At 45.0% G+C, this 22,543-nt stretch overlaps 1 protein-coding gene across 1 annotated transcript in view; it reads left to right on the forward strand.

The window, feature by feature from the left end:
• LOC138247098 (uncharacterized) overlaps window positions 1-22,543 on the forward strand; it is a 214,803-nt gene that overhangs the window by 167,220 nt on the left and 25,040 nt on the right. Inside the window, exons 3-4 of the mRNA XM_069201841.1 lie at window positions 17,234-17,353; window positions 17,509-17,655. Of these exons, the coding sequence (XP_069057942.1) occupies window positions 17,234-17,353; window positions 17,509-17,655 (267 nt within the window). The remainder of the gene's footprint in view (window positions 1-17,233; window positions 17,354-17,508; window positions 17,656-22,543) is intronic.

A 22,543-nucleotide genomic window follows, 5' to 3' on the forward strand; every position in this document is an offset into this window, starting at 1 on the left:
GGTTGATCAGCTTTTGGGTGACGTTTATGGTTCTCCTTCAAGAAATATTTACAAGGCAAAAGGTAAATACAGCATTTTAATAGACTTTAGCAAGTTTACCTAGCATCATATGGCATTTTCGTTTTTACGTTGAGTTTTTGGACAATTAGTGGCACATTATGTACAGTAAACATGCTGGTCAGATGCATTGGCCTGAGATTTATAGGACATCTTCAGGCTTCCTTCCCTTTCCACCTTCCAACAGAAATGAGCAATTAACTAGTTTAAGCTCATTTCTTTAGTTATTGTTCTGTTAAATAAAAGGAATGAATTAAAATAATTTGAAAAAGGCCTTCCTACCAACCCTAATATGGCATTTTGATATTTAGTGATGAGGGGTGGAGACAACATTAATGTGTGAAAAGCAGGGGCAGCCCCAGTGCTCAATTTGTAAATAACAAGGTGCTGGTGCTCAGAGCCCTTCTCTTAAACGTGTGGCTGCTGCAATTAAATGTGGGAACATGGAATACTGAGGTAGCGCAATCCACAAGCCATCTTGGGCCTCTTCAATTCATTTACAGCCACTCCCTGCCCCTACAGCTCACTCTTGCAGCATTCTGCTTTCTCCCATTGTGACGCTTTTTAATTTTTCTCTTCCTCCGTCTTTCCTATATGTGTCTTTTGCTCACAGTAAATGCTTGAGGCAGAAAAATAAGTGCCAGCCCAAAAATAAATGCTGGTGCTCTACACCAGAAACAACAAGCACAAATGAGTCACTGGGAAGCCCAACCACAAGAGTGGAGGAGCATCACACCGCTAAAAAAATGCCCCCAGAACTGAAAAATAAAGTGGTAGTAAAGTTTATTTATTACCCTTTTATTTTTCAGCACCCTGTCCTGAACCAAGTGTCTGGATGGGGTGGGGTAATTGCTGTTGAGGAGTAGCAGGGAGCTCTGCACTTTAGTTTAAAGTGCGCATGTCCCTTTTGTGGGCCATCTTGCAACAGCGAGCCTGACATGCGTACGTTAAGCTTCTCTAACTTCTCTAGAGAATGTCCAGGACTCCAGTGCCATTAAGAGTGCTCAGAGAGGCCGCTCTCTCCAGTCCTGAAGCACCTCATGCTGTTTACAGCATGAGAGCAGCACCAGGATTGGTTAGTGCAGCTTCTTGGGTCCCGTGTTAGAGCTTCCCGGAGAGGCAATGAGAGGAGAAGAGGACACTGTCATATGTCCTGATGTTTACATTTATATGTTGCTGCTGAGCACCGGGAAACAACTAGCTCAAATAAGCACTGTGTGAAAACAAGCGGGGGACACAAAACAGATCTCTCCAAAGAAGGACATAAAATGATGAAATTAAGATATTTTTTGCTGTCTCACCTGGGGGTGGGGAATCGGTCAACCAAAAAGAAGAGCATATCTTAGGATGTCCTCTAATGATGAAGTCCTCTGCTTTGTTACTATTGAATTCACTGTACTTTAATCAGGAGGCACCTTTTAGGATGCTGAACCAAAAGCTCTCTTGGATAGAGACCTGATCTTCGTTAAACACAATGCTTTGGGTATCAGCCGTGTAGGTCAGGGAAAAACCAAAGGATTTAATGAATAAAGCAAACAGGATATGATAATGAGCGCTGAGAGCTACTGCAAGTGAGAGGTTTGTAACAGAACAGAAATGGAGGGGGGTGGACGGTTTGTGACCTCTAAGATAGAGAAGAGGTAAGATACACTGGGCCAGTACCTTCAGTACTACATTGTTCCACTCGATTAATAAGCACTGAATGGGGAATATAACACTAAGATCTATTAGAACACTGGAATGTTGGGAGCTCCATTGAAGACGATGGAGTGCTCTGAGCTTCTGATGACTGGTAAGAGCCCAGAGCTCCAGCATTACAATGCTGGTCTTACAGCAACAGCTGTGAATAGAGGCCTCACAGAAATCCCCTGAGTGTTTTGTTTTATTTATTAGAACATTCTGCCCTCAGGCTTTGGCTTGGGCCTTTAACGCTGGAGCGGGTCTTTAATGGTCAGTATAGCAGACTTTGTGGACTATAAGGCTGTAGTAGTAACAGGGCTTCCCTTAATGATGAATGGGGTGTAACTTGTCTGACACAGCAAGACGAGCTACTTCCATTCCAAGGAGTTAGCAGACACAAGCTTAAACTCAGTCAAGAAGTGAATTACCTTTGACGAAGGAGAAGATGTGACCCTTGACCTCTCCTGGTTTTATAGGGGGCAGGCAGCAAAAAGTTATGATGTTGCATTAAGAGGATTGATTGATCAGTCAATCTTCTTTAACCTCATATTGCATACAAGTTTGCTTGGAAACAGATCCGCACATTAGCAGTAGATTCAGAGCAATAAAAGACTTGGGGTCTAATTTATTGTACAATTTACTTTCCATCCTGTCACATTACTCCCTGCCTGTTAATAGCAGTTGGGAAAAAGTAGCCTCTTTCTAGCATGTTTTTATTTTTATTTTATTTATTAAGCATTTTACATTATAGTAAATACAACAAACAAACTTGCCAGATATCATTGTTAGTGTGTTACATATAGTATGCAATTAGGTGTCCTATAAAAAGAAACATATTACCATAGTCAACATGTCATATCAATTGAGATTGCAAGCACCTAAACTGGGCACAGGGGCTCAAAAGGGTCATAACATTCTACCTTAGTGCGCACGGTACAGGGCGCATGGTCGGACAGTGTACGAGGCATGTGCTCTACCTGCGACGTCCACAGTGCAACATCTCGCGACACAAGCCAGAAGTCAAGACGGGACCACGCGCCTCTATAGGACGATATACAGGTGCCCTCCCTCAGGTCCCCGTGTCTACCTCGCCATACATCAACCAGCGCGCCATCCAGCATTATCTCTCGTAGGGCGGAACCCGCCAACGGGTTCAATGTGCGAGCTGCCCCCTTTCTATCTACATTGTCATCAAATACGGCATTGAAATCACCTCCCCATACAATTGTATCGCATCCAGTGGTTTTCACCTGCCCCCAGAGCTTATGGAAGAACCCTGGAGAATCTGCGTTAGGCCCATACACAGCCAGGAATACAACCGAAACACTGCACACAATACCCTGTACCCAAACATATCTTCCCTCTGGGTCACATTGAACTGCACCCTCACGCCAGTCCAGCCCGCGTCTTATGAGTATCGCCACCCCACGGGCATAGTTGGAGTAAATAGCTGAATAAACATGACCCCATCTAGTGTGACGCACCCTTTGGGCAGGGGCGGTGTTCAAGTGCGTTTCCTGCAATAGGCAGACATCCACCCTATGCCGCACCAAATATGCATGTACCAACCTAGTCTTCCTGTGGTCGTTGAGCCCCCTAACATTCCAGGTGAGACAGTTCAAGGTTTTATCCGTTCTTGGCATTTCTCACAAACATCTTGTAAAGTTTAGTAAGACATGTTGACAATAACCAGGCTGTACGTTCAGGACACCACACAGGTAGCATATAATAGATATTGGCAATAAACAACAAGCTAACAGCCCCGACCAACCTCCCCCCACCCACTCCAACCTCCCAACCGGGTCGTAGATTAACCTTCCCATTCCTATCCCCAAAGATACATTTTAATAAGTAAGGGAACATTCCCGAGGGGGTGTGGCAATGCCGGCTTCTCCCCCGCATGAAACGGGGTGGCCAGAAGATCTGCAGGGGATCCTCACCGCACAAAACCTAGTAATCAAATCTATCTAGAATAGCAGATGGCAAAATTGAACAACAAGCAACACAAGTGCGTCTCCATCTCTAGCGGGTAGAAGTCACTTTTAACTAGGAGCAGTTCGCCACAGGGGATATTAAGTAGGATCGACGTTTACTCATTGTCGCAGAGCCTGCTGTCCTCTGACCTCACAGTGTCCCTGGAGCGTTGTGCGGATTTGCGCCCCACATGTTTAGCGAATTTCAACGCCTCTTTTGCATCAGTGAATATGTGGGCAGACCCCTCGAAGGATACTTTCAATTTAGCCGGGTAGAGGAGAGAGTACGGGACCTGCAGAAGAAGCCGCTTTGCAGGCAGAAACTCTCGGCGGGCAGCCTGGACCGCCGGGGCGAAGTCGGGGTAAAAGGAGATGTTATTTCCTTTGTGTGTGATGGATCCTCTCTCTCTTGCCATCTTAAGGATCAAATCTCTGTCTTGGTAGTTCAGGATTCTCGCAATTATGGGTCGGGCGGCGCACCCACGGGGGGCTTCTGACCCAACAACCTATGCGCCCTTTCCACCGCAAACACCGCCGAGAGGCTGGGATCAAACAGTTCGCGTAGGAGTTCAGTGGTATATGTTTCCATTTTATTTATGGCAGTGGTCTCCGGAATTCCTGTGATGCGTAGATTATTGCGCCGGGACCGTGCCGCCAAGTCTTCAATCTTTGCATGGATTATTCCTAATAATTTGTCCATGTGCAGGAGCTGGTCCCTTGTTTCTACTTGAAACTCATGACATTCTGACTGGCGGGTCTCAAGCGTGTCCAACCTCGTCTCGTGTGTGGCCACCTGGGTTTTTACAGAGTCTAACTGACTGGCGAGATTGTCTAGCTTAGTATCTATATTACGGAGGCTGGAGCGCATCTCAAGCATCAACGTGCGCAAATCTTCGCCCTGGTTGTCTGCGGCCAGGTCGCGCCCCTCTGCCGCCTGGGGTCCTTGCTCCAACTCTCCCTGGCGCGTGGAGCGCTTATGATCAAAGTTCAGCTTTGGCTGTTTAGCATCGTGCTTTCCCATGGCAGCGAGAGATCCACCTACCACTGCCACTAGTTATTAGCTGAGTCCCACAGCCACCTCCGTTCCCACGTAGCCACAGTTGGGCACTCCTGCCTCTTTCGCCGCGCCCGCGCTGGCCGATTTTGTTTTAACAAGTCACTATGTCGCCGCTTGTACCTCCGCTGGGTTCCTTTAAATTGACTCTCTGCAACTAACCCAAACTGTTGCCAGGGTGCAAGCCAATGTCCATTATGCCGTTCACCAGCGCAGGTCGACGGAAGGGGGACCCCACGTTCGCACCACCGCACACACGAGGCAATCGGACAGGTCCTCGCAGCCCCTGTCCCTTCTATCAACTTTCCACCTTTTGCCCAGTTGTGTCTGCTCACATGCCCCCAGGCGCCTGACCTCTGCATCTTCGGAGCGCTCTATTCATGTCTCAGGGTAGATCAAACACTTCCACATTTTCAAACGCTCCCAACTCCTCCACAGGGCGCCCTCGGCATTTACGGGATTCCGTGCCGGTGCTCAGCTTCTCACCAGTCCCCGCGCCACCTCATTCTGTTTTCGGCACTTTTGGCCCCAAAATGGCGGTTGCCACCTCTAAAGTCCGCCTCATCAACCCCCTCCGCAGGCCCAGCGTCTCCGTCCGTCGGAGCGCAGTCCAAATGTCACCCTTCTTGCTGCCATCTGGGGTCCCTAATCTTGTAGGCGTCATCTGCACTCTCTAGCGGCGTCCCGCGCTTAGAGCCACCGCCAGCAGCGCGGCTCCGCGAGCCTACCTCCCAGGCAGCCCGGGGCCGCTCCAGCTTCACAGCTCCGGCGAGATCCCCGGGACAGCCCGACAATGCCGGGACCTCCCGCGCCCCGGCTTCGCCACCGTTCTAGTTCCGCCACCGGCACACGCTCCCAGCTCAAGCCCAGGCTCCTCCACCAGAAGCTCCGTCAGACGACGCCGCCGGTTCCGCTTTCAGGCCGCACTATCCCCCAAGTCCACGCAGGCAATAAAATAAAACAATTCACATGCCGCCATCTGCATCGCATCATCCTCCACACATTAATACAGGTTTTGGCAGTTTGGGCTCGCCCCGATGTTAAGGATCATTAAAGGATTTCAATCCGGCCGGCGGAGCACACTCAAAGAGCGGCCATCTCGCTGCTCAGCAGGCCACGCCCTCTTTCTAGCATGGTTACCTTCATTTTTGTCCTGTTTGTTAGTGTGTTTGACTAGGTCACTGGGTTCCTGCTAACCAGGACCCCAGTGCTTATGCTCTCTCCCCTTTAAATGTGGTTGTTGGATACTGCTAACACAGTATTCCACTTATAATTGGCATACTGGTGACCCCTTATAAGTCCCTCATATATGGTACTTAGGTACCCAGGGCATTGGGGTTCCAGGGGATCCCTATGGGCTGCAGCATATATTTTGCCACTCATAGTGAGCTCATGCAAAGGCTTCTACAGGACTGCCATTGCAGCCTGTGTGAAATGGTGCATGCACCATTTCACAGCCATTTACACTCCACCAGGTCACTTATAAGTCACCCATGTACTAGGCCTTCCGACCCTGAAGGCTGGGTGCAGAGTACCTGTGTGTGAGGGCACCCATGTACTTGCAGAGGTGCCTCCACGTCATCCAGGACCATTTCCCCAGACTTCGTGACTGCGGGGACACCATTTTACGCGTTTACTGGACATACATATGTTCAGCTGCACAATGGGAAATCCGAATATGGCCATGCAAGGTGTTTAACATCTTGGAATTATACCCCAATGCTGATTCTAGCATTGGTGGTATGATTTCATGCACTTTGGGGGCTCCACAGTGGACCCACAGTACTGCCATAGCAGCCTTCTGAGGTTTTCCAGGCAGCCCCAGCTGCTGCCACCTCACAGACAGGTTTCTGCCCTCCTGTTCCTCAAGCAGCTCGAGCCCAGAAAGGCAGAACAAAGAATTTCCTTTGGGAGAGGGGTGTTACACCCTCTCCCTCTGGAAATAGGTGTTACAGGCATGGGAGGGGTAGCCTCTCAGAGCCTCTGGAAATGCTTTGAAGGGCACAGATGGTGCCCTTGCATAATCCAGTGTACACCGGTTCAGGGACCACCAGTCCCTGCCCTGGCACAAAATTGGACAAAGGAAAGGGGAGTGGCCACTCACTTGTCCATCACCACCCCAGGGGTGGTGCCCAGAGCTCCTCCAGAGTGTCCCTGGGTTTTGCCATCTTGAATTCCAAGGTGGTGGGGCACTCTGGGAGCATCTGAGTGGCCAGTGGAGGCAGGTGACGTCAGAGCCCTCCCCTGATAGGTGCTTAACTGTGTAGCTGACCAATCCCCCTTTCAGGCCTATTTAGGGTCTCTCCTCTGGGTGTCTCCTCAGATTCGGATTGCAAGACTCCAGCAGGAATCCTCTGAATCCTTTACTTCACCTTCTACCAATGAAACTGCATCTGGAGCCTCCAGTAACTCTACAAACTGCAACAAAGAAGCAAAGACGACTTCTGCAACATTGTATCTTCAGCTCCTGCCAGCAACTGCAACTGTTTCCAGGTCGTGCATCCTCAGAGGACAGCCAGTCTTCAGCCTGCACCAGAAAAACGAAGGAATCTCCCTTGAAGTGAATGAGTTACTTCCCTGCTTCAGCAGGCACCCCTCTACAACAACAACCAGTGGCTTGGGTCCCCTCTCCTGATGAAGTGCATGGATCAAGCAACACTGGTAGTGGACTGAAGTGGTCCCGAAGCTCCTGAGGTCCAGCTGTACAACTATGGTGGAGGTTAGAGCTTGCCTTGCCACGCAAGACAGTACCCCAGTGCACCATGTGTTTTGCAGTTGCCAAGGCTTGTTGGCATCCCGCACCATGCAGCTCTGGCCCCCAGCACTCTATCCTGCGATGCACAGCTTCTTGAGTGGTTCTCCGACAGCGTGTGATCCCTTTGTATAGTGCTGCATGGGCCTCCTTTTGCAACTTCTTTGTCCCTGTGATGTGTGACTCCTGTGCGTGCTGCCTGGTCTTCTGAGGGCTCTCTGAGTTGCTGAGTGACCCCTCTGCCTCCCCCTCTAGGGTAGAGGCCATCAGGTCCCTCGTGGTCCCTGCCATCGCCATTTTCCGCTAACTGCATGCTTTGCATGTGCCAAGGCTTGTTGGTGGAATTCAACGACGCAAACTAGACTGCAGTCATCCATCCGTCGTGGGACATCATCTGCACCAACCAGGAACCTGCATCCATCATCTTCTTGCGTGCAGTACTGACTGTTCTTCTTCATCAGTGGTTCTTCTTTTGCACCTTCAACCGGGTTAGCAGGGGCTCCTGTTCTGCCTGGACTCTACTGTGCTTCATGGACTTGATTCCCTTCTTCCACAGGTCCAGGAATCCATCGTTGGTGTCTTGCAATCTCTTCTGGTTCTTGCAAATCTTCAATCGCATGTTCTTGTGTGTTCTAGGAAACTTACTGTGATTTACTCCTACTTTCCTGGGCTCTGGGGTGGGTTCTATTACTTAACTTTGGTGTGTCCTTACACTCCCAGCGCCCCTCTACACACTACTCTTACCTAGGTGGGAAACCGACTTTTGCATTCCACTATTTTAGGATATGGTTTGTGTACCCTGAGTTTTTTTTTTTAACTATTGTGATTGTCACTATTTGCACTGTTTTCTAACTGTTTTTGCAGCTATTTCTGCATTCTAATGTATATACTGTGTATATTACTTACCTCCTAAGAGAGTATAGTCTCTAAAGTATTTTTGTCATTTGTGTCACCAAAATCAAGTACCTTTATTTTTGTGACACTGAGCATTTTCTTTCATGTGTGAGTACTGTGTGACTACAGTGATATTGCATGAGCTTTGCATGACTCCTAGTTAGGCCTTGGCTGCTTGCCCACACTACCCCTAGAGAGCCTGGCCTCTAGACACTGACTACATTTCACTAATAAGGGATAACTGGACCTGGTATAAGGTGTAAGTGCCTTTGGTATACGCTACATACCAGGCCAGCCTCCTATAACAGCTGTGGACTTTGCCCTCTTGCATCCTTTTCCTTTTCCACTTCCTCTCCACCAGCCTGTACTCTTTCCTTTTCTTGCTGGTTCATTTGCACTTTGCCTCACTACCCCCTACAGCCTCTTCCCTCTTCTTAGGTCTGCCCCTCTTACATCCACTTTTCTTCTGCTCTAATCTATACCTCTACTTTCTCCCCAGCCTCTTACATTCTCTTGCTGGTTCTGCTCTATTCCAGCTTCTTCCCTTCTGCTCTTTTTATCTTCGCTTGCTGCCTCCTCCTCTCCCCTCTAATTTTCACCTCTCATCTCTTCCCCGGTGGCTTGCCTTTTCTGGCTGGTTATGCCTGTCTTACCTCCACCTCTCGCCTTTCTCTATCCTGCCTCTACACATCTCTTGCCTTTTCCTGCTGGTTCTGTCCTTCTTATATCTCTCTCCTCCTTCCTCCCTTCCTCTCCCTACCTTCTTTTCCAGTCTCTAATTCTCTTACGTCCATCTCTCCCCTCCACGTCCTACTCTTCAGTGCTCTGCTCATGCAAAGCTCATACATTTTCTCAATAGTTCTGCCCTTCTTATACACACCTTTCCCTCTGCCCATCCTCTTACCTTCTCTTAATGGTTCTGTCCCTCTTATGCCTACTACCAAGCCCCATGCTATATTCACTTCCCATTTCCACCAACCTGTAACTTTCTCTTACTGTTTCTGCTCATTTTACACTTCTTGCATCTTCTTTCCTCTCTCCGTCATCTTTTATTTCTTGCTAGTTCTGTCCCCTCCTACTTCAACCTCTCTTCCATACCTATCCACTGTTTCCCAGCCTCTTAGAACTCTTGTTGGTCGAGTCCTCTTACATCAGTCCCCACTCTTTCCCCTTCTTCCCTCCTCAAGTCTTTTCCAGTCTTTCATTCTCTTGCTGGTTCTGTCTCTTTCATCTGCCTCTGTGCTAATCCTCAGCCCCAGAAATGTATCTCTTCTGCAAGTTCTGTCCCTCTTATACGCACTCCTCAGGACACTTGTTCTGCCCACCTTACATGTACCCCTCCCATTCCTCCCTTCCTCACTCTTCCAGATTTGTACCTTTTCTCACCCCTTTTACAACCATCTCTACTCTCCATACTCTAGTCTTGACCTCTCAACTCTCATTTCTGCCCCAGCCTCTAACCATGTCTCACTGGGTCTTCATTTCTACCCCTTTTACATCCATGTCTCCCTTCATCACTGTCTCTTCCCTTCTCTCTCTCTCTTCCATCCTCTTACCTTCTCTTGCTGGTTCTGGCCCTCCTACACGCACATCTTGCCTTACCCCCTCCCAGCCAGGCTGCTACCTGCTGTTCCTGGTTCCGATCCTTTCCTCCCACCTCTCTCTTCCATGCTGTACTCACCTCATAGCACTCCCTCACTGATTACTGTGTCTCACCCACTTACATCCACGTGCCCTTTTATGTCCCATTCATCAGTTCTAATCTGTCGTCCAGCCTCTTACGTATTCCTGGTGGTTGAGCCTGTTACCTCCACCCTTCACCTTTCCCCGAACCTCTCTGCCCCATCTTCTACTAATATAGGTCCTGCCCCGGTAATGTCCAGCTATGTCCTAGATGTTCTACTCATCTCTTATCCGTACTGCCAACTACTCTCCCTGAGTCTCCTCATCTTCTCCAGCTATTACCTTCCTCTCTCCCTCAGCTTTACTATTTCTCAGAAGTTTTACTTGGTTGGGCGCAAGGAGGCAATGGACCTCAGTGCAAGCAAGGAAAATGTCCCCTTTGAGAGCTGTTGGGGTAATAAAATATAGCACTTATCAGGGTTCAGTGGGCCCCTCAGAGCTCTGGGCCCCGTTGCACTTCACTTGCTGCACCAATGGTAGCTATGCCCATAGTTCTGCCCCCTTAGTTCCTCTCCCCTTTATCCTCTTCCCTCACACCTCTCTTCCAGTCTCTTCATTTGCTCTTTCTTCCCTCTTACATCCTCCTTTTTCCTTTCTTCCTCTCCCTGCCCTCTTACTTCCTTGCAATGGTTCTGCCTGTTGTGCACTCCTAAACTCATCTTTCCCCTTACCGTATCCCTCTCAGCATCTTATGTTCTCCTGCTGGTTCTGTTTCTTCTACATTCACCCCTCCACTTACCCTCTCGTTAGCTCCTTTGATTCTTACATTCTCTTGCTATTTCTGCCCCTTTCCTTCCACCTCTCCTCTCCAAGCTCTACTAACCTCCCATCTCTCCCTCAGCTTTTTACCTTTTCTGACTGGTTCTGCTTACATCCACTTTTCCCCTCTCATGCTCTGCTTGTCTCCTAAGATTGCCACCTAGCCAGAATTACCTACCCATGACATTCCACTGTATGTTGTTGAAGACCTATTGCTTACCAAGCTTTTTTGTGACTCTTGTTTGTGTGCTTCTTATTGAATGGTTTTCTTCTTCTTTTGCTTGTCCCTCACAGAAACACAACCTTGTTATTTTCATTTTGATTGGATGACTTCTATCCTTTCACTGTTCACATTCAGGGAACTACATTCTTTCTTTTGCTTCTAGCATTCCATGGGACTTCATGTGTTTTCTTGCTCTATCCTTTGTATGCTGACGCTCCCCTTAAAGCCTCAACCACCTCTCTCCTTTCCTCGTTGCCCCCGCTTCTCACCATCTAGTCTGGCTTTATACATTTTATTAACCATCACCCAGCCTGATAGCTCCCCCGTTGCACCTGCAACCCAACAGCTCCCTGTTCTTCTCTGTCCAGCATTGACTCCATCCACCACCACCTCATGTGTTAGTCCCCCTACAATCTCTGGCTCATTCCATTTTAAATTTTATTTTGAGGGCCTAGGTGGATTTTGCATGCAGGCACTCCTTTCGTGCAAATTTTGTTCATTGTTTAGTTTACCACTTAAAGATTGGCGTCTGCCGTCTTGTAACAATCAATGAAAAAAAAGAGTCAAATGGCTGCCGTGTCATGTTGTATGTATATGTCTTCACACTAGGCCAGTGGTACATTGTGATGCTTATGTGCACATGCATAACAATGCATGTGCACAAGCACATCATTGTTTTTTGGCTGATGGCCTTAAACAAGCATCCAAAGTCAATAGGTATTCATGTGACAAACCAAAAGGCCCCAGTTCCCGACAGGTGGAGTCCTCAAGAGAGAGAAATGATGGAGGGGGGATAGAAAGTGATAGTAGTAAGAGAAGGAGAAAGAAAGTGGATGGATGAAAAGAGAGAGATAGCATGATGAGATGAAGTAAGCTGGGCTGTTTTGATCAATTTTTCCCGGGCTGCTTTTTTTCCCCCAGTTTGACCCTGCAAATGGTGAGACTTATTGCCTTTGCCAATACTTGTTAAGTAAAGGTCAGTAACAACTTGGACACATAGCAAAAGTTTGTATATATGTTTGAAATGTGATCTCTGAGGAGAAATCGACAAGAAGCAGGCCACCTGAGAGTGAAAAGATAGTCCAGGAGCGTATAAATGTGCTTCATTCTACCTGAAAGTAAAGACAGGCAGCACTGAGTTCCAAGATACCAGTTACAGAGGTTGAGGTCTTTGCATATTCAAGGGGGCACATAAATAGGATAGATCTTGACTTTCTACAGAACAATCCAAGCTCTCAGAAGTGTTCTAATGCGAATGTAGGGAAGAGGCTGACGTAAAGATGGTGGTCTGAGGGAAGGTCCATGCTTTAGTTCCTAGGTACACGTCCAGTTCCCTGTATTTGTTTAGAACTGAATAACTAAGAAATTCAATAGAGTTTATCTCTTCTACTGTTACTGAAGGATTCCTACATTTAGAGATAAACTAAAATAGTTCATTTGAGAAGCAGTTAGCTTTGCTTTTTCTTTGGTTCCCTGTTGGTTTTAGATGTGTTTTTCCTGCAACAACTTTCCTAGGTCCTGTTTGACAATTTGAAAGATGCCCTATTACGGGAAGTATTCGGCTGTATGTTGCTTTGTTATCGTGTTTCATTGAGGCCAGTGAAAGTCCATGCAAGAGGATTCCACTTGTTTGCCCCAGTTTGCCGTTGCCCTGCTGATACACCCCAATTACATTTCCATCCAGGACAGAGTGTGAGCCAAGTGGCCTGGACTGTGCACCTGTGCACTATAGAAGCACCCACATTCCAGCTCTAGCCATGGTGGAGTCTGGGTCCCAAGGTGTGAGCCCGCCCTGACCCGACAACCTCCAATACTCAAGCCTTCCTGCTGCAGGGCACCTTGTGCTTGATGAGTTACGGACCTACCCAATCTAGGCGTACCAGATTCTCTTCAATGCCTTTTCTTTCTGCCCACCTCCATTCTGCTGCAGGGTCTCCTGAATGGTGCTCTTGGGATGAAAAGCAGGAAGCAGTGATCCTGTCTTGAACTGTCCTCAGATTATCACATCAAAGTCTAGAGACTGAAAGTGTAAAAATATTCCACTCCCTGGAAGACCATGAACCAGGAGAATGAATGGCATCAAAGCAGCACTGATGAGGATGAGAACCCCCGGCACTTATTAGTGGGTTGGCCCCCACTGATAAACCATGAGAAGAACCTTTTAGAGGGTTTTTCCAGCTTCTATTGATATTCCCTATGGAGGTTGCTGAAATCAAGCTTCTGCACTATTGCCTGACTCTTACATATTAGATTGCCTTTCCTTTTAGTCTTATAAGAAAGGTCACACCACCTTCTATTGATATTCCCTATCAGCAGCCATCATGCCTATCTGTAAGCAATAATTGGCACTGAAAACAAACTACATTTCTAAGATCCTTGCAGATTGGACAACCTGCCCTTTCTACCTTGTAAGAAAGAATACACCACCACACCTACCTATCTAGGATGGAGAGTAGGTCAGCCCTTAACTCCCCTTTTTAACCGCACGTCTACCAAACAAGTTTTAACGTCCATATTCTACTCTTCTTCTTGCAAATGTATATATATTGTCATCATAATTTTTTTTAATATTTAACCTTACACAGAGAGGTCTGTAATAATTGTGTCAAGACAAATACGTTCTCTGTAGAGAACTGCGTGGCTTGAAACATTTCCACAACTAATTCTAGATTGGTCATTTCCCATTAGATGCTTTGGGTATAGTTTCCATAGGTGATTATGCAATACTGTACACTCTAAACTACAGCTCACACCCATCAATCCTCCTCCATGACACGAAAAGGCAACCCTCGTAACTCTCAGTACCTCTTAAAACCTGACTAGCACTCCTTTAAAAAAATCTTCACTCCTAGCCTTTCTAAAACAGGACCCGAAACATTTAGCAGAAGCTGCTGAAAGAATCTCCTTAAACCCTCAATTCAGGCCAGTAATTCTGACCTCACAGCGGCCAAAGGTAGCAGACCCCATTATAACGACCAACAATAGTCTGGACTGAGACTTTCACAAACTATTTCTGTGAGTCTAGCTGCCCGATCGTTATCTAATATGTACCTTGTTCAGGTAATTTCCAGTGTGTTGGGGGAGGTTGAGTCCACCGGATTCTCTGTCAAATGTTGGGAAATTGACTAAGGGCTGAGTTAGAGTGTGGCTGACGGGTTGGTTACTGTGTCACAAACATGACGGATATCCTGAACGCCATATCATGATCCCCATAGGCTATTATGGGATTGTAATATGGCAGACATTTATGTTTGTGACAGAGTAACCCCATCTGCCACACTTTAAATCAGGCCCCTAGTCCTTAGTGCAAGAAGGCCTACAGAACCCTCTCTTGGACCATGTCCTGGAGAGAGTTTCAGAAGACATAGTTTGCACCCAAGGTGGACCAGAGAACTCAGTGGACCTCAAACTCCTGCAACCCACCAAGCATTACATGAGTAGGAGGGGGTATTAGGTAACTCAGTCCTGTGAGACTCACAGGAATCGTTAGTTGAACCCAAACTCTCACTCATCAGACACACTGAAGAATTCACACTTAGGAATGTATTTTGTGTTTTATTAATTTCACAAGCGTATGCTAGTGCTCACAATATGAATAGGAGCAATGGGAATTTAATAAGGGACGGCAGCAGTGAGGTAAAGGTTCTGAGGGGTGTGGAGGAAAGAGGATAAGGTGTGGTGGGATTGAGTCAAGTGTGTGAGGGATGAATATTGGAGGAGCATCTAGAAGGGATAGGATGGAGATGGTTAGGCAAGAGATAGGATATAGGGGAGTAGGCTGTGTTTGAAGGGCCTCCTGAGTGAATGGGGGATTGAGGGTGGGATTGATTTTTGTAGTTTGAGTGAAGAGTGTGATTTGTAGTTGGATATGGTGGGTGACTGACATTCTGCTGCTCATAGCGGATGAGTGTGAACATGAAGAGGTACTGGAGAGAGTGCTTGGCTCTTTGAGAGATAGTGGTATGACTCGCAGAAGCAAGAAAGGGAAGCATTTCTGTGAATGGCATAGATTATCTCAAGCATAATGCCCTGAAAAGAGTGAAGAAAAGTAGGGCAATTGATAAGAGGCCCTTAGTACTGCGAAGGTAGGTATTTGGACTCGCTGTGTTTTATGCCACATTTGTTTCAGATTTTGCAGAGAAAGCAACAACTTCACACGTTTTGCACATAAGAAGGAGAAGCTTGTGTGGGGGTTATAGGCTTGTATTTAAGCAGTGGGAGAATTACCTGGTGGATGCGAAATGCCTTTCAAACAAGAGATGAGTGTCGTTATGACAGATCCGAGTGTCACTGAGTAAAAAAGATCCTGATGCAGAAGACAGAAGGGCAAGAGGAGATTGTAGCTTCTGTTTAAGGGTGTTGAGGGCTTCAGAGTCTAGTTATTGATTGAATGAAAATCCCTGGTGCACTGGTGAGGCATGCATCATTTCAGAGCCTTCTTGGGGGGCACTGAATTTGACCTGCTTGTTAATGCAAGCTATTGATCTCACTTTTCAGTGCCATGCGTGCCATGCGTGCCGCTACAAGGATCAATAAATGTTAGTTTAGACTAAAATACTATTATAGGATTCTGTCTGTAGTATGTACTCAGTTTAAATAACACTATGGCCAACTTTTATCTTGTCTGCTGGTCAATGATATTGTAGCTGAGGGAGCTGATGGTAGCAGGGTAGAGGAAGAGGGTTTTCGCTCAGGTGCGTTTGCTTTTGAGTGTATTAAAAACAAAACAGGAGTGGGAGGAGGGTTTGTTAGAGGACCATGGCTGTATTGTGAAGCATGGCAACCTTCATGTGAGTATGGAATGGAATATAATGGAATGACACTTAAGGAGTGCACGTTCAACTAACAGGAGCTGTGGAGGAGAATGCCTATGTGCATGTAGCTGATGGTAGGAAAATGTCTTGACAGATGGTTTTTGGTGGTGTTGGTTGGTCTAAGGAGAAGCATGTTGGAGCCAGTCCATCATGTCTGCGAAGAGGAGAATTCAAGTTGGGTTTCGGTGACCAGTTCTTGACAGGGCAGTTGAGCATTTTTGTGCGATTGTGCTATGTGTATTATTAGCAATACGTTGTAAATGTTACCAAGTCCAGTAAAACTAGCTGGAGTGTCTTGCTGTGTCTTGAGTAAGTCAGGATTGCATGAGATACCTATTGTGGGGTGTTGTTGCATTGATAGATTATTGCTCCAAGTAGCTAGAAGTACAGTTTCCTAACAATGAGGTCGTTGAAGAAATTTTGAAGAAATTGAGAAAGATTTTATCAGAGCTGGTATCGAATTATCCACGGTTGATTGGCGTTAATAGGGTAATGCAACCTTGTTATGACTGGCCTTCATCAATGCTTTGAGATGTTGTGGGTGGAGCACAGCACACTGCATGCCAACACTGGGCTGGTTCCCATCAGTAAGGCAGAATGGAGTGTACTGTGTGAAATAAAGTATTGGATGGATTACCTGAAGTTGAAAGTTGATAAGCTGAAGGCTGTGTGTGATATAAGAAGTTTATTGAGGAAAAAGGATCTAGTGTCGATGGAATGTCAAGGTGGAGGTAGAAGATGTTGCAAGGATGAAACAATGGAGTTGGTACCCAAGGGTAGGAAAAGTATTTCAGCACCCAGAATATTAGTAGAGGTGAAGGGCGATGTGGTTTTGATGAATGATGCAAGGGTATGGAACAATGAACAATTCTGCTTGTTCCTGAGAGGATGAGGGAAGTGGTCAGTGATAAATAAAATGGGAAGGTGGAGAGAAAAAGACGTCTTGTGCAGTATACAGCCAAATAGAGTAAACATTTTATTATGATGTAAATTCTTGTACCTAGTGATTCATTTACATTATATGTTTCTTGGTGCTATTATGTTGATGTAATGGTGGATCATGTGTCTGGCCTTTGTGGGCAGAGGGCAAGTGTTCTCGGGTTCCATGTAGAACCACTGTGTGTGCCAGGGATTGATACTATAGTGATAATTGGTGCCAAGCTGAGAATTCTAAAACACCTTCTTGTTCCATTACAGTAATTTTTATTAAGAATGCCTTGCGCCTCTGTAGGTGGCCTGTTAGACTTTTTCAAATTCAGGCTTTTGAAACACTGGAAACAGAAGGAGCTCACCTTATATAAATAATCCCAGACTAATGTCTTATTTTCTTGTCCCTTCTACCAGGAAATGCACTATTGTGTTATGAATGCCACAGCTCAACTGGTGAGTCCTGCACAGGTGATATGAAAACCTGCACCAGCTTGGAGAATACATGTCTGACTGCATACTCAGAAGTTATAGGAGGTACATACAAATGTCTGCAATGTCTGCAAAGCTACCATGTGCACTCTGGCCTGATGTAGGCCACTGTTCACATGGTCATAGTCAAAACTATGTTGCCTAATACCTCTCCTATGTAATGAAACATTTCAGATTGTGTGATTATTTGTTTCCTCCAGGTGGAGTAAAAACAGAAGTGCTTCTGAGGACGTGTGCCCAATCCATATCATGCAAGCAAACATACAGCTACAGTTCCCCGCAGATGAGCATGCGGATTGCCACAGCCTGCTGCAGCACTGATGGCTGCATCCCTGCACACCGTCCTGGTACAGCTCCTAATTTATAAATAATAGATTGTCGGTGTCTTCCTTAACAGATGCCATACTTGTAAAAAAGGGATGTCTGAGAGAGCCACGCATGCCATTACCATGCATGCTTTTACAACGCACATGTTACAACATAGGCATTACCACGCCTAACCTTTATCATGCAGGATTTTACAACAATTATGCGTTTACTATGAATACCTTTACATCGAATTTCATTGTAAAAGCATGAATGGTAAAGGTATATGCTTGCTGAAGGTTTTTTTTCAAGTAAATGCAAGTATTTTACAGGTAAGTATAAATCTTTTTTATGTGTATATATAAAGTGTTTATATTTTCTTGTAAAGTGCTTACATTTTCGCGGTAAAGGCATGCATGGTAAAACAAATGTACAGGTAGGTACAATACCTTTATATATATATATATATATATATATATATATATATATATATATATATAAAACACAAGTTACATAGAATATACTTGTTCAAAACTAGAGAAATCCAGCACTTATAGTTACCTGAGATAACTACTGTATAGCGTGCACTCCCGTAATGCACTACTTAAGACCTCACATATTACATCACTTATGACATGGTCAGTGACATCACTGACGATATTTCAAATGACATCACTGGTGACATTATCCAGTGAGTGTAAGTAGTTGTATCAATGTGTGAGTGGGTTTCTGAATGGTTGTATGGATGACAGAGTGGTTGAGTCATTTGCTGTATGGGACAATGATTGGATATGTACCTAGCTATGTGGGTGAAGACGTGAGTATGTTAGTGGCTGCATTTGGTTCAGTGAATGGGTGTCTGAGTGGTTCTATGACTGAGTGAGTGGGTGTGTAAGTGCTTATATGGGTAAGTGAATGGTTGTCCCTGTATTGTTGAGTGAGTTGGAGAGATAGTGACTGCATACATGAGTGACTGCATGTATAAGTGATGTATGTATACTAATGTGGCTATGTGACTGAGTCTATATAATAGTGAGTGAGTATCTGAATAGGTACTTCAGTGATTGAGTTAGTGTATCAGGAGCTGCATGGATGACTGACTGTGTGTGTGAGTACTGTACAGGGGAATGACTAATTGTGTTTCTCCTTGTATTAGTAAATGAAAGGTTGTGTAAGTAAATATATCAGTGAGTGAGTGGGTGTGTCAGGAACTGCATGGCTGAGTGCTTGGGTGTGTGAGTGGTTCTATGTGTGAAGGAGTGGGTGTGTGAGTACCTGTATAGTTCTGCTATTGGGTATGTTTGTTGATGTATGGGTGTATGACTGGATGTATTAGTGACTGTATGACTGTGTGATTAGGTGTTTCAGTAGCTGTGTGAGTGTGTGAATACCTGTAGTTTTAGGGTTCTGCCTGTAAGTTAGCGAGCAGCCGTGTGTGTGTACGTGTATGGGCACATGTTTGTATGGTAGGTTGACAGGATGTGAGAAGGATTGTGTGGATGATGTCATCAGTGATGTCATTTGAGATGAAATCAGTGATCCATCAGTTATGTCACTGACCATTTCAGAAGGGATGTTATATGTGAGGCCATAAGCCGTGCATTTCACGGGTGCAAGTTATAGTTAGCTCAGGTAACTGTAACTGCTGAATTGCTACTGTTGTGAACAAGTACATTCAGAACCAAACTATAATGTCTATGTAACCTGTGGGTTTTTTTCAGTGAATTTCTACGTTAAAAAAAAATCTGTTTCCCAACTATAACATTACTGTACCTTTGTGTTTTTTGTGTACATTTCTAAGGTTTTTTAATTCTATATTGTAACCATAATGTCCCTCTAACCTTTGTTTTTTAGTGAAAGTCCATGTTTTTTTTAATTCTATTTCCTAACTATAATGTCCCTTTAACCTTTGGTATTTTTACTGAATTTCTAAGGTTTGTTTAAGTGTATTTCATAACTATAACATGTCTGTAATGTTTGGTTTTTTTAGGTAGTTATAATATTTTTCTCATACATACTTAGATATTAACCTCAGAAGTCTGGGGAAGAAAGCATTGGGAATCCTTTTATTAAGGTGTCTCCCACAATAAAATACACCAACACTGTGCACTGTTGCAAGTTAAATTGAACAGGCCCAATTATTTTTTAAATAGTGGTGCTGATACTGTTTTATACTTTATTCAGTATTTACACCCTTGTGCAGTAGTAGTGTAATGATTTTTTTTTTTTAATTAATTTTGGAACCGCAGCACTATCCACGTTTCCCCACAGGTAGAACGGCGAAGCTCTATGGTTTCCATTCCGATTATGTGACTGGAATGAATCCGTGGTATGGATTTGTGATAGTTTTGATAAAACATTACAATATGCACCCCATTATTTCACATATAAATAGAAGGCTGGACATATTTACAACTCACAAACATATTTTCTTTATTTACAATACAACACAAAACTCATACTACAATTTTCGTAGAACCGCAACTCCAGTTCGGAACCGTGGAGCTGCTTGATGTATGAAGAGTAATCTGACATTTCATTGGTTACTTTTGAACCACACCTAGTTTTGGGTAGGACCACTCTCAAAAACAGTTATTATTCTAGCTGTTGAGGGAGAAGCATCTTAGCTGTGATTCTCCTGCTACAGAAGTTTCCAGAATGGCTGAAGGAAGTGATCAAACACCACCTGCAGAGTCCCAAGATATTCCTGAAGAAGATGATACTGAACAGGTGCCTTCTTCATCTAGAAATGAGAGTGATGCATGGACATTTTTAACCATACCTAGAGGAGAGAAAAAGTGAGTGCAAGAATTGTGACATGCAAAAGAGCTGTCTTGTGGTACATCAAAGAAATACAGCCACGGAACATAGATAATTTGGAAGAATCTGCGCACAGTCCACGAATGGGCATATCGACGAATGATGAGGAAAAAAGAACTGACACATTTTGATGCTGAACTTGGTACATCATCATCTAGTCAAGCTACTGTTCAGAACATCAGTATGCCTGCCACCTGCATCAAATTAGGTTGAATGGTAACATCCTGCAGCATCTGCCATAATCTTTTGAATGCAAAAGTTAAAGAAGTGAACAATTTCTTTTTGCAGGTGAAAAACCACTGTTGCTAATTTTGTTTCACAATATTTTTCCTTAAAGAAGCTGTTATTGTACACTGTTGTGCCTTCATAATGCAAACGTTTTGCATTTAGGTTTTCCACAAGTTTCCAATATAGTTTCTGTAATTAAAGAAAAAAAAAAACTTGTTCTATAAAAAAAACTACAAATAAACGGTTCCTCTTAGACCCACCACTGAATCAAACAATAAGCTGTGTTTGAGTCTTTATTTTAATATCAGTATTTCCATGCCTGTGTGAATGCATGTATACCTTTTCATTTCCATATATAATTTTATTTAGCAGTTTCTTTCTAGGTGTCTCAATCTAGGCATAATTGTGTTCATGGGTGTGTTAGTGTATGTGTAAGACTAATCCTGGTTGTGTCAGTGTATATGATAGTGTGCACCTGTATGTTTGAATTGAAGCATTACAATATCTCTGGCTTTGTTAGTTTATGTATTAGTGTCTGACTGGGTCTGTCAGTGTGTATCTGGATGTGTTAATGTATGTCTCTTGATCTTTTATTCTATACATCAGCGTGCATCTGAGTGTGTCAATGTATGCAATCATGTGGGTCTGGGTGTGTCAGTGCATGCATGATTTTGCATTTGGGTGCTTCAGTGTATGCAGTAGTATCTGTATGGCTGTATCAGTGTATGCATAAGTTTGTACCTGGGTGTCTTAGTGTATGCATGTGTTTCTGTCTGGCTGTGTCAGTGTATGCATCAGTGTGTGCTTGGGTGTGTCAGTGTATGTATTAGTATGTATCTGGATGTATCAGTGTTTACATCAGTGTCCATGTGGGTTTGTCAGTGTATGCAATAGTGTGCACCTGGGTGTGTCACTGTATGAATGAAATTATACCTGGGTGTGTTAGTATATACATAAGTGTGTGTCTGAGTGTGTCATCATGTGAATGAGAGTGCACCTGGGTGTGTCAGTTTATAGATTAGTGTGCACCTTTGTGTATTAGTGTATGTGTAAGAGTCTCCCTGGGTGTATTACTGTATGCTACGGAGTGTACGTAGGTGTGTCACTGTATATGTAAGTATCTGGCTGAGAGTGATATTATATGCATCAGTGTGTACCTGGAAGTGTCAGTGTACAACTGAGAGTGTACCTGGGTGTGTTAGTATATGCATAAGTGTCTGCCTTGGTGTCTCTCTATCTGCATGAGAGTGTACCCGGGTGTGTTAGTGTATGGATCATTGTGTATAACTGTATGTATAAGAGTGTCCCTGGGTGTGTCAGTGTGTGCTGGGCAGTCTACGTGGGTGTGTTTTCTGCCTTCCTGGGACTGGGCTGCCCAGACCCCAGGAGGGCAGAACCCTTTGTCTGTGGGGTGGCAGCAGCAGTAGCTGCTGAGAAAACCACAGAGAGCTGGTTTGGCAGTACCCGGGGTCCATAGTGGAGCCCCGGGGATGCATGAAATTGCACCCCAATACCAGATTTGGCATGGGGGAACAATTCTATGATCTTAGACATGTTACATGGCCATATTCGGAGTTACCATTGTGAAGCTACATATAGGTATTGACCTATATGTAGTGCACGCATGTAATGGTGTTCCCCCACTCACAAGTTCTGGGGAAATGGCCCTGAACTATGTGGGGGCACCTTTGCCAGTGCAAGGGTGCCCTCACACTTAGTAACGTTGCACCTAACCTTCAGCAAGTGAAGGTTAGACATATAGGTGACTTATAAGTTACTTAAGTGCAGTGAAAATGGCTGTGAAATAACATGTGCGTTATTTCACTCAGGCTGAAGTAGCAGTCCTGTGTAAAGGTTTGTCTGAGCTCCCTATGGGTGGCA

Source organism: Pleurodeles waltl, chromosome 7 (genome assembly GCF_031143425.1).
Source record: "Pleurodeles waltl isolate 20211129_DDA chromosome 7, aPleWal1.hap1.20221129, whole genome shotgun sequence".
Classification (NCBI taxonomy): Eukaryota; Metazoa; Chordata; class Amphibia; order Caudata; family Salamandridae; genus Pleurodeles; species Pleurodeles waltl.